This window comes from Triticum aestivum, chromosome 6D (assembly GCF_018294505.1).
Source record: "Triticum aestivum cultivar Chinese Spring chromosome 6D, IWGSC CS RefSeq v2.1, whole genome shotgun sequence".
Classification (NCBI taxonomy): Eukaryota; Viridiplantae; Streptophyta; class Magnoliopsida; order Poales; family Poaceae; genus Triticum; species Triticum aestivum.
This window is the reverse complement of record NC_057811.1, coordinates 489,540,508-489,552,740: the sequence shown is the minus strand read 5'-3', so window position 1 is coordinate 489,552,740 and position 12,233 is coordinate 489,540,508. Positions and strand designations below refer to the sequence as shown.

Below are 12,233 nucleotides of genomic sequence, written 5' to 3'. Positions count from 1 at the left end.
GAGAAAGGAAAAGTGTGGACGACTTATGGGTCCATTCGCTAGCATATGATAAGTGGCAATTATATGTTATATTTGCAGGGATAAAAACATGAGTTCCAACATTTCGGCTAAACGTTGATTAATTTCCGTTTCACAAATTTTCTGAAACTCAATAAGTTCACTTTTTTTAGCAAAGGTTAGGCCGATTTTTTCCGTAGATTTTGCTAAGAGAAACAAGTTGCATTTAAATATTTTTTGTGATAATGTATTATAAAAAAATGTCAAGTTGAGTTGAATCTTCTTACATATGACAAGTGTAAGTTATATGTTATATTTGCAGGGATTGAAACATGAGTTCCAACATTTTGGCAAAACGTTGATTACTTTCCGTTTTGCCAAATTTCTAAAACTCAATATGTTCAATTTTTAACAAAGGTTATGCCGATTTTTTATCAGTTGATTTTTGACCCGTTTTAGCCGCTGCCTCTTCTCGATATTACTTTAATAATTTAGCAATGATGTCAAATATTTAAAATTGATAAGTGCTTCATAATGATTCATAGGGATCATGTGGCGTAATGTCTGCCATATCTGCAAATATCCATGTATGAAGAGTTTGATTCATAGGGACAGGTCCGGGCATCGCCATATCCACCCCAGATATTGGTCAGGTATGGGGAGTGCCGCTCAGTCCGGACGTTTGGGCCGGATTGAGGGCGTCCGATTGGGTGATATTTTTTCATCCGGACAGCGATTGGGCAACCGAGCATTTGGAGCATGTGGGTCGTCTTGTTGTAGATGCTCTAAGATAGGCGGCGTCTTGGCTCAAACGACTTTCAAAAAAATTGTTGAAGGATTCCAATCCATAAAATTTTTCCTCTAGTGCCCATTTGATTCAAAGGAAGTAATATAATACTTTCAAAAATTTAATGGATTTATTTGAGTAGTAAATTGCTGTGTTTCTGACAGCATAGACTTATTTGAGTAGTAAATTGCTGTGTTTTTTTATATGCAACCAATTTACGGATTCATGTGTTTTCGCCTTTCTTTATATCGAATGCGGATTTGACAAGAGAGCAAGTGCATGCGAGCGCTGCACACCGTGGCAACAGTAACTACGAGCAAGTAGTAAGTGGTTGTCACCGTCGTCGTCTCGTCTACCACCGGGGTGGGTGCTTGCACGGACGGAGGGACGGTGTGGCGCGGTCGATGGAGTGCACCGCATGTGGCCGCATGCACAAGGGAGGAGCAGCTTGCGTGCACCATGCAACGCGTCGTCTACGTCCATAGTCTGCACGGCTCGGTTCAGGCAGCATTCATGATGCAACGGCCGTGCATTGATGGTGCATGCAGCTACTGCTTCTGCCCAAGCGAGTGAAGCCAGCAGCCAGCAGGAGTAGCTAGCTAGGGTGGTGGTGGTGCAGGGCTGGCAGGTCAAGTCAAGTCGCCTCCTCCCTCGCCTGCCATGAACCTCTCCGATCCGGCCTTCAATTCAATGCAAAGGTGCCGGAGCACGAGGAGGCAGCAGTAAGCCGTGTCGCCTCCTCCTCTCCTCACTCCCCATTCAAGCAAATCCCGGCTCAAGAAGCGCCACCAAGTGGCGCCCCAGCCACTACTGAACATGAACGGTGCCTTGGCGCCTCTCGCAACCTTTACTAGCTTGCACGAGACCACACGGAGATCTTGGTGCGGTCGCTCCGTCTGGCGTGATTCAATGCTGATTTGACGTCTGCACACGGAGACCGGCTAGCTCAGATCACAACAGTAAGTCGTCGTCGTCGTCCTTTTCTGCCGCGTGGAGTGATCAACGTGTAATGTGCTGGCCGGCGTGCCGCGATGCACTGCAACGCATGTGGCTGGCCGCATGCACACTGGAGGAGTACTTCAGTCAAGCATTCATGATGCATGCAATGCAACCAACGGCAACCCAGCTACGGCTGCAGCCCGCACGGCGCGCTTCAGTATAGTTCATTGATGATGCGTGCAGTTGGTTCTTGGGTCCAAGCGAGCCATGGTGGGGCGTAAAAAGCAGTAATAAATCGGTATGCCTGCATGGACAGCTTCCATTCAATTCAAACGTGATGGAGCAGCGTTGGCCGAGGTAAATGAGAGGGGGGCTGGCCGGTGCCGGTCACCTCCTCCCCAGTACCCACTCACACTCTCGCCTCCCTCTGCTCCGACGTCTTGCTCGCCTCCTTTTTACCCACATAGCTGCTAGCCCCAAGCAAATCCATCCGTTCGAGCTCCTCCACTTTGATCCGTTCCCGTCTCTAATTCCACTCACCAGATCTGCAACCCCTTCGTGTACCTTGGTGGTCGATGGCGTCGAGCACCGGGGAGACCGCTCCCGGTTCTAGCTCACCCGCTGTGGCAATTGCTGCTCCTCCGCCGGCGACCCCCATGGAGGTCAAGATGGGTGCCGGACTTCTGGCAGCGGCAGCATGCTCGGGCACTTTCAACAAGCTGGAATCGCTTCTTGACGGGCAAACAGCCGCCCCCAGCAACGGCACCGTCGGAAACCTGGCAGTGCAGTCAGCTTCTCCACCCGGTGACGAAGAAGCATTTCTCCGAGAGTCGCTCGTGTATGCGGTCACCGCCGGAGGTGACACTCTTCTCCATGTGGTTGCCGCCACCACTAGTTATCACGAGGATTTCTTGAAAAAAGCTGGTTTCATCTACGGGAAGGCACCAGACCTCCTCTTCATGCAGAACAGCAGGGGAGATACACCCTTGCACTGTGCTGCACGGATGGCCAACATCCAAATGGTGTCTCTTCTCATTGATCTTGCTAGAGGCGAGGACGGCAGCACTAACAGAGTGAAGGCACTGCTGAGAACAGAAAATAAGATCAACGAGACAGCCTTGCATGCCGCTGCCAAGTCTTGCTTCATTGGGCAATATAAAGTAGTCAAGTTGCTCATGGAGGAGGACTCACAATTAGCCAGTTTTCCGAAGGACGGTACTTCGCCGCTATACCTGGCCATCTTACTTCAAAGAAAAAGCATCACAAAAACACTCTACGAGTTGAGCGACGGGGTTCTTTCATACTCCGGACCAAATGGACAAAATGCCTTGCATGCTGCTGTTCTCCGAGGCAAAGGTACTCATGCTCACTTCATTTTCAACCTCAAATCTCATTTAAGCCGTCGACACATTTTTGCAAAACATTTACAATAATTTAGCATAAATTTGGATTAGAATCGTTAGTGTTTTGTTCTGATCAAAATATTTTATTAGTGGGACTTGTATGTATATGCATATTTCCTTCAACTCGTTTTTTTATCCTTTGGACCATATCCTATGTAGCTTGGCTTTCATTAATGAAAATCAGAGCGAACTCCCTTATGCAAAAGAAAAAAAGAGAGAGAGAGAGGGGGAAATATATGCCGGGCGGCTGCCCAGGCTGTGGCTCTGCCGCTGATTCACCTGCGCTCCAAGCAGGGCCGTATATTTTCTGTCACAACCATTGGAATGACGATTTTTTTAATGGAAATGGCGATTTGGTTGCGCCTTTCATTTTAGTCCAGACGACCACATATCTCACCGTGTACTGCGTTGTGATGTACAAAGTTCCCTTATGTGTGGTGAACTGGTGATAGCTACCTTCCGACTATGAAGAAATGCAAGTCACAACATGGATCGTGAAAATGATGATTTTATTAACATAGACAAGTACTCCCTTTGTATCATAACATAAGACGTTGTTTGACACTGTCATAGTACCAAAATATGTCCTATATTTTGACACAGAAGGTGTGCATGATATTGTTACCATGTATGTTTTGAAATCAAAAAGTCAGGTATATGCTTTAAATATATGCTGTAAATCCTGGCTCTTGCAACTTCTAAGTCGACAAAGAATTGTTACCCGGACAATGGCCACCGCTTCAAGTTCCTGCGCGAGCTCGTCACGCGCCAGGCCCGCCATGGGAAGGACGAGAGTAGGAGGAGGCTCTGTCCTGGCCTTTGTTGCCCTGCCAACGCGCATCGCCCGCGAGCGAGCGCGAATGATCAACACTCACGGTGTTAGTGGTCAGCATTTATGGGTGGGTCCCAGCTGTGTCATAAGCCAGATAATTTAATAACACGACAATTTGGGTTTTTTGAAATAGCCAACCAAATTTGTGTTAGTGTTTTGGAAATTTTTAGAATGTGGTAGTTTTTTGGAAGCCTACTTGGAATTTTGCTACTCCAAACACACGGGTTTGAATTTACCCCCGCGCAATGGGGAGAGGTGCATGCAGCACCTGGCTGGAGAATAAACAGAACCTGCCTATCTCCCTCTCCAACCATTCGGAGTGCAAGAGCTTCCATTTCCAAAGGGTTAGAAGAATCAGAGCCCAAACCTGCTTAACAGAGAGCCATTTCAGATTGTCGAAGATCATGCCATTTCTAATGCTCCACAAACACCACAGTAGAGCAGCAAAGTACAGACAGTGTTGAGTTAAGAGTAGCAGGATTCTTTTTAGTAATCTAGAAACTAGCATTGTTTACATAGGAAAAGCCTCCTTTTCCAAAAAAAAAACATAGGAAAAACCTACAGCCCTGTTAAAATAACAAGAAACTTTGTCCCAGATAGCTCTAGCTACCACACAATCAAAAACAGGTGAGATATGGATTAATTATGAGAGCAAACAATCCATGTCCCTAGAATTTGTCCCAGAAAGCACCCAGTACAAATTTTAGAAGGGTTAGCCCCAGGAGGAGAAACCAGAGACCTGACAACATGTATACATACAGGGCTAACCCTTCTAAAATTTGTACTGGGTGCTAATAGAATAGACCCCAGATTTTGTATATTGCCACAGCAAACAATCCATGTCCCTAGAATAAGTGATGCTACTAGCAATCTGTACAAGTTCAGTGTTTCTTCTCTCTCGACAGTTCCAAATTATATTGGTATACTTCGTGAATCAATTGGAATGACCAGCTAAGTAAAACGCATATAACCTAGCTTATATGCCCTCATAATATAGAAGAGACAAAGTATAACTGTAAATTGCTCGAGCATTTTTCTCTGTTTCCTAAAAAAAAGATAGTGTATGCAGAGCGCTCACAAGGCACAAATCCGGGCAGATATAGAATTTATAGGCAATTCTTTCAGTTGTTGACTTTTCTCTTTCTCTCGTATTGATTAGTTTTTAGTTTTTGAACTGATAGACGCCACTTGTAGATCTTACAGAGATGTTGTTAGAATGGAACAAAGCCCTTACAATACAACAAGATGAGAATGGAAGTACACCTCTCCACTTGGTTGCATCTGTGCTAGGGCAAAGTGACCGACGGACTATACGTGCACTTCTACTGGAAGCCAATCCAGACGCATTGTATCAACCTGACAACAATGGACTATTCCCCATACACGTGGCTGCATCCGTTGATGCAACACTTGCCATCAGTGATTTTCTTAAGAAGTCATCAAGATGTGCTGGTTTGCGCGATGCTCGGGGAAGGACATTTCTTCATGTTGCAGTTGACAAAATGAAAATACGTACTGTCGGGTCTGCTTGCAGAAACCGATCGTTATCATGGATTTTTAATATGCAAGACAAAGAAGGAAACACTGCACTACACCTTGCTATCCAGAAAGGGAGTCTGACGATGTTTTGTGCTCTATTCGGCAATAGACAAGTATCGTTAAATTTAACAAATGAGAAAGGTGAGACTGCACTAGATATAGCACGTTGCAATGTTCCCGAAGGAGGACTGTATTACAACCAGGTAATATACATGCTCGGTTATTTTAGTTTTCAGCAGAACAATTGTGATTTGTGTTGTTCATCTTTAGTTATTTTGATTTTGCAGAACAGTGAAGTAAAAATAGACCTCGCACTGAAATTTGCTGGTGCTAAATGCGGTATTTCTCGCCGGGACTATTTTGAAGAAAATGATATTATCCAAGAAAGACAGGATGATAATAAAAACAAGGAGATAGTGAAAGAGGGGACACAAACTCTATGTATTGGCTCTGTCCTAATTGCAACCGTGACGTTTGGTGCAACTTTTGCCATGCCTGGAGGTTATAGAGCCGATGATCACATTAATGGAGGCACGCCAACACTTGCTGGAAGGTATGCTTTTGATGCATTCACCCTGGCCAATGCACTCGCCTTCACTTTTGCCACGATGGCTACAATTTCCCTCATGTCTTCTGGATCGTCCTTGTATAATCTTCGAAGCCGGATCATGCACCTAGGAACGGCCTTCTATTTCATTAAAATTTCACTTACAAGCTTGGCGGCTGCCTTTGCAATTGGTACCTATATGATGATATCTCCAGTTGCTCACAAGGCTGCTATAGCAGTATGCGTCTTGAGTTCCCTCCTATTGCTCTATACAAATTTGGAATTGACAATAAAAAATGTTGTTCTGATAGCACCATTATGTATGAGAAAGGGAATACTTTGGACACTCCTAACATCAGTGGTCGTAATCATAGGCAATATTACAGTTCAACTTTGGCCCATAATAGTCATATTTTGTTCGACTGCAAGAAACTACCCCGCTGGCAAAGTGGAACCAGCGGTACAACCACCGACACCATTTGTTTGAAGAGAGGCCAAATAGACGTATGTCTGCTAGGTGTGGCTCTTTTCACAATGAAATTGATGATTTCAGATCTACTATCATTAGGTTATGTTTGGTGAGAAACTTTTATGAATTATGTGTGTGTTGTGTTGTGCCTAGATCTTTATGTGTTCAAGGGTTGATGTGCTTGCAACAATGTAAACGGTTGCTTAATGTAATTATATTCGTATTGTCAAGCTGCTATTTGTGATTCATCTAAGCTAATTGAAGGAGCTCTGTTTATTTTTGGTTAGCAATAGATATTTTAACAATACTTCAAATAGAAATTTCTCTGAAGTGCTAATGCCTCCCCCCTTTAGTCCCGGTTCTTACACGAACCGGGACTAAAGGCCGTCCACGTGGACGCAGCCTGTTGCTCCACCTTTAGTCCCGGTTGGTGTTACCAATTTTATGATATTTTTTTTAAAATTTTTTTTGTGAATTTTTTTTAAAATTTTTTTGATTTTCAAATTTCTGAATTATTTTAACCTCTAATCTCTAATCACCACCCCTCATCACTGCTCAATTTATCCTCTAATCTCTAATCACCCCTCATCATTCCAAATCATCTAACTTCCCGGACGGTCACCCATCCTCTCACTACTCCAGCCTGAGCACACCCATCCTCTCACTACTCCAGCCTGAGCACGCTTAACTTCCGGGTTCTATTCTCCCTCGTTTCCAAGTCTGCACTTGTTGTTTTCCTGACAATAGTAAGATGTCAATTCTATTAACCCTCAGGAATTTAGCTTGAGCATGAAGTGACACATTTCACTGTTTGAGTTTGAAACTATTATTTTAAAAAACAATAATTAATTAGTAACACTAATATTTCTGGAATAATTACTTTGACCATTGTTTGACCACAGTTTGACCACAGTTTGACCAGATTTGACCAAAATTCAAAAAAACTGAAATAATTATTTAGTAACACTAATATTCTAGAATAATTAGTTTGACCATTGTTTGACCACAGTTTGACCATAATTTGAAATTTTTTTAATTTTTTTGCCTCTCCAGATCTTAAAAGCCCCGTATCTTTTTTTCTGTTAGGTTTTTGAGGATTTTGAGTTTTGTGTTGTGAAGTTTTCAAGTTTTTGAGTAAAGATTTGATGGATTATGGAATTAGGAGTGGCAAGAGCCTAAGCTTGGGGATGCCCAAGGCACCCCAAGGTAAAATTCAAGGACACCAAAAGCCTAAGCTTGGGGATGCCCCGGAAGGCATCCCCTCTTTCGTCTCAATCTATCGGTAACTTTACTTGAGCCTATATTTTTATTCACCACATGATATGTGTTTTGCTTGGAGCGTCTTGTATGATTTCAGTCTTTGATTTTTAGTTTACCACAATCATCCTTGCTGTACACACCTTTTGGAGAGACACACATGAATCGGAATTTATTAGAATACTCTATGTGCTTCACTTATATCTTTTGAGCTAGTTGAAATTTGCTCTACTGCTTCACTTATATCTTTTAAGAGCACAGTGATGGTTTTATTTTATAGAAATTATTGATCTCTCATGATTCAGTTATATTATTTTGAGAGTCTTAAACAGCATGGTAATTTGCTTTGGCTATAAAATTGGTCCTAATATAATAGGCATCCACGATTGGTATAATAAAAACTATCATATAAAGTGCATTGAATACTATGAGAAGTTTGATACTCGATGATTGTTTTGAGATATGAAGATGGTGATATTAGAGTCATGCTAGTTGAGTAGTTGTGAATTTGAGGAATACTTGTGTTAAAGTTTGTGATTCCCGTAGCATGCACGTATGGTGAACCGTTATGTGATGAAGTCGGAGCATGATTTATTTATTGATTGTCTTCCTTATGAGTGACGGTCGGGGACGAGCGATGGTCTTTTCCTACCAATCTATCCCCCTAGGAGCATGCGCCTAGTACTTCGTTTCGATAACTAATAAATTTTTGCAATAAGTATGTGAGTTCTTTATGACTAATGTTGAGTCCATGGATTATACGCACTCTCACCCTTCCACCATTGCTAGCATCTCTATTACCGCGCACCTTTCACCGGTATCAAACACCCACCATTACCTTCCTCAGAACAGCCACCATACCTACCTATCATGGCATTTCCATAGCCATTCCGAGATATATTGCCATGCAACTTTCCACCGTTCTGTTTATTATGACACGCATCATCATTGTCATATTGCTTTGCATGATCATGTAGTTAACATTGTATTTGTGGCAAAGCCACCATTCATAATTCTTTTATACATGTTACTCTTGATTCATTACACATCCCGGTACACCGCCGGAGGCATTCATATAGAGTCATATTTTGTTCTAAGTATCGAGTTGTAATTCTTGAGTTGTAAGTAAATAAAAGTGTGATGATCATCATTATTAGAGCATTGTCCTAAATGAGGAAAGGATGATGGAGACTATGATTCCCCCACAAGTCGGGATCAGACTCCGGACTAAAAAAAAAAGAGGCCAAAAAATAAAAAAAAGGAAAAAAAAGAGAAGGCCCAAATAAAAAAATGAGAGAAAAAGAGAGAAGGGACAATGTTACTATCCTTTTACCACACTTGTGCTTCAAAGTAGCACCGTGATCTTCATGATAGAGAGTCTCTTATGTTATCACTTTCATATACTAGTGGGAATTTTTCATTATAGAACTTGGCTTATATATTCCAATGATGAGCTTCCTCAAATTGCCATAGGTCTTCGTGAGCAAGCGAGTTGGATGCACACCCACTTAGTTTCTTTTGTTGAGCTTTCATAAACTTATAGCTCTAGTGCATCCGTTGCATGGCAATCCCTACTCACTCACATTGATATCTATTGATGGGCATCTCCATAGCCCGTTGATACGCCTAGTTGATGTGAGACTATCTTCTTCTTTTTGTCTTCTCCACAACCACCGTTCTATTCCACATATAGTGCTATGTCCATGGCTCACGCTCATGTATTGCGTGAGGATTGAAAAAGTTTGAGAACATCAAAAGTATGAAACAATTGTTTGGCTTGTCATCGGGGTTGTGCATTAATTAAATATTTTGTGTGATGAAGATAGAGCATAGTCAGACTATATGATTTTGTAGGGATAACTTGCTTTGGCCATGTTATTTTGAGAAGACATGATTGCTTTATTAGTATGCTTGAAGTATTACTATTTTTATGTCAACATTAAAATTTTGTCTTGAATCTTATGGATCTAAACATTCATGCCAAAATAAAGAAGAATTACATTGAAAAATATGCTACGTAGCATTCCACATCAAAAATTCTGTTTTTATCATTTACCTACTCGAGGACGAGCAGGAATTAAGCTTGGGGATGCTTGATACGTCTCCAACGTATCTATATTTTTTGATTTTTCCATGCTATTATATTCTGTTTTGGATATTTAATGGGCTTATTTATACACTTTTATATTATTTTTGGGACTAACCTATAAACCGGAGGCCCAACCCAAATTGCTGTTTTCTTGCCTATTTCAGTGTTACGAAGAAAAAGGAATATCAAACGGAGTCCAAACGGAATGAAACCTTTGGGAGAGTTATTTTTGGAACGGAAGCAATCTAGGAGACTTGGAGTAGACCTCAGGGAAGCTTCAAGGAAGCCACGAGGCAGGGAGGCGCGCCCTACCCCTGGGCGCGCCCCCCACCCACGTGGGGCCCTCGTGGCTCCCCTGACCGGCTTCTTTCGCCTATATATATCCATATACCCTAAAAACATCGGGGAACAGAATAGATCGGGAGTTCCGCCGCCACAAGCCTCTGTAGCCACCAAAAACCAATCGGGACCCTGTTCTGGCACCCTGCCGGAGGGGGAATCCCTCACCGGTGGCCATCTTCATCATCCCGGCGCTCTCCATGACGAGGAGGGAGTAGTTCACCCTCGGGGCTGAGGGTATGTACCAGTAGCTATGTGTTTGATCTCTCTCTCTCTCTCTCTCTCTCTCTCTCTCTCTCTCTCTCTCTCGTGTTCTTGATTTGGCACGATCTTGATGTATCGCGAGCTTTGCTATTATAGTTGGATCTTATGATGTTTCTCCCCCTCTAAACTCTTATAATGGATTGAGTTTTCCTTTTGAAGTTATCTTATCGGATTGAGTCTTTAAGGATTTGATAACACTTGATGTATGTCTTGCATGTGCTTATCTATGGTGACAATGGGATATTCACGTCATCTACTTGATGTATGTTTTGGTGATCAACTTGCGGGTTCAGTGACCTTGTGAACTTATGCATAGGGGTTGGCACACGTTTTCGTCTTGACTCTTCGGTAGAAACTTTGGGGCACTCTTTGAAGTTCTATGTGTTGGTTGAATAGATGATTCTGAGATTGTGTGATGCATATCGTATAATCATGCCCACGGATACTTGAGGTGACAATGGAGTATCTAGGTGACATTAGGGTTTTGGTTGATTTGTATCTTAAGGTGTTATTCTAGTACGAACTCTATGATAGATCGAACGGAAAGAATAGTTTCGTGTTATTTTACTACGGACTCTTGAATAGATCGATCAGAAAGGATAACTTTGAGGTGGTTTCGTACCCTACAATAATCTCTTCGTTTCTTCTCCGCTATTAGTGACTTTGGAGTGACTCTTTGTTGCATGTTGAGGGATAGTTATATGATCTAGTTATGTTATTATTGTTGAGAGAACTTGCACTAGTGAAAGTATGAACCTTAGGCCTTGTTTCCTAGCATTGCAATACCGTTTGTGCTCACTTTTATTATTATTTACCTTGCTGTTTTTATAAATTCAGATTACAAAAACATTTATCTACCATCCATATTGCACTTGTATCACCATCTCTTCACCGAACTAGTGCACCTATACAATTTACCATTGTATTGGGTGTGTTGGGGAAACAAGAGACTCTTTGTTATTTGGTTGCAGGGTTGCTTGAGAGAGACCATCTTCATCCTACGTCTCCCACGGATTGATAAACCTTGGGTCATCCACTTGAGGGAAATTTGCTACTGTCCTACAAATCTCTGCACTTGGAGGCCCAACAACGTCTACAAGAAGAAGGTTGCGTATTAGACATCACTAAGTATGTTACTACGATGTTCTTCAACAAGGACTTCCGATGAATGTTGTGCCTCGTTGGATCGAGCCTAAAGGTCACATGAGTATTATTAGCTTACGACCAAGATATCCTACAATGCACATGAGTGCATTCTGCATTTCTCGAAGCCAGCAAGTCTTAATAGTCAAAGACTGGAACAAAATTGTAAAGGATCGCAGAGAAGTACTAGGGGGCAGCGATCAGAAGCACAACCCACGTTTAGAAGACAAGTTCATCTGCATGCTCCAATATGATGAAGCTGGAGCACTACACATGTTTTATGCTATTTTACGTTAGAGAGAGCAGTAAAAGTGATTAGCTAGCTAGTGTTGGTGGTAATGACTATGATGATTAAATAGCTAGTGTTGGTGCTAATGACTATGATGATTATTATTAGCTAGTATTGATGGTGATGAGATAGCTACACTATGACTATGATGATTTTTATATTAATATGATGATGATTTGTTATTATAATCATTATTATTTCTTATATCATTGGTGGAAGGAACGCAGATTAGATTCATGTGGATGGATCAAAAGTGACCAAAAGTTGAATTAGTACGACGACCCTATTAATTCAACTTTTGGTCACTTTTAATTCATCCAAATGAATCTAATCCATGTG

At 42.1% G+C, this 12,233-nt stretch overlaps 1 protein-coding gene across 2 annotated transcripts; it reads left to right on the top strand.

Moving 5' to 3' along the window:
• Positions 1-2,011: 2,011 nt before the first annotated feature.
• On the top strand, positions 2,012-6,748 carry LOC123146309 (ankyrin-1). Of its 2 annotated transcripts, none has more exons than XM_044565935.1 (3): positions 2,012-3,079; positions 5,162-5,700; positions 5,785-6,748. In XM_044565935.1, exons 1-3 carry the CDS (start codon positions 2,299-2,301, stop codon positions 6,529-6,531), a joined length of 2,067 nt encoding a protein of 688 aa, XP_044421870.1. In that variant the 5' UTR covers positions 2,012-2,298; the 3' UTR covers positions 6,532-6,748. The 2 variants fall into 2 exon arrangements, with proteins under 2 accessions (XP_044421870.1, XP_044421869.1); XM_044565934.1 differs by having other exon boundaries at positions 2,018-3,079; positions 5,153-5,700.
• The last annotated feature ends 5,485 nt before the right edge of the window (positions 6,749-12,233 follow it).

What these genes read in the sequence shown, in the direction of transcription:
- LOC123146309 (XM_044565934.1), top strand. Translation starts at nt 2,299, where the DNA reads ATGGCGTCGAGCACCGGGGAGACCGCTCCCGGTTCTAGCTCACCCGCT. An exon ending in TGCTGTTCTCCGAGGCAAAG is followed by an intron (nt 3,080 to 5,152) that starts GTACTCATGCTC and finishes CGCCACTTGTAG; the next exon opens with ATCTTACAGAGATGTTGTTA. An exon ending in GAGGACTGTATTACAACCAG is followed by an intron (nt 5,701 to 5,784) that starts GTAATATACATG and finishes TTGATTTTGCAG; the next exon opens with AACAGTGAAGTAAAAATAGA.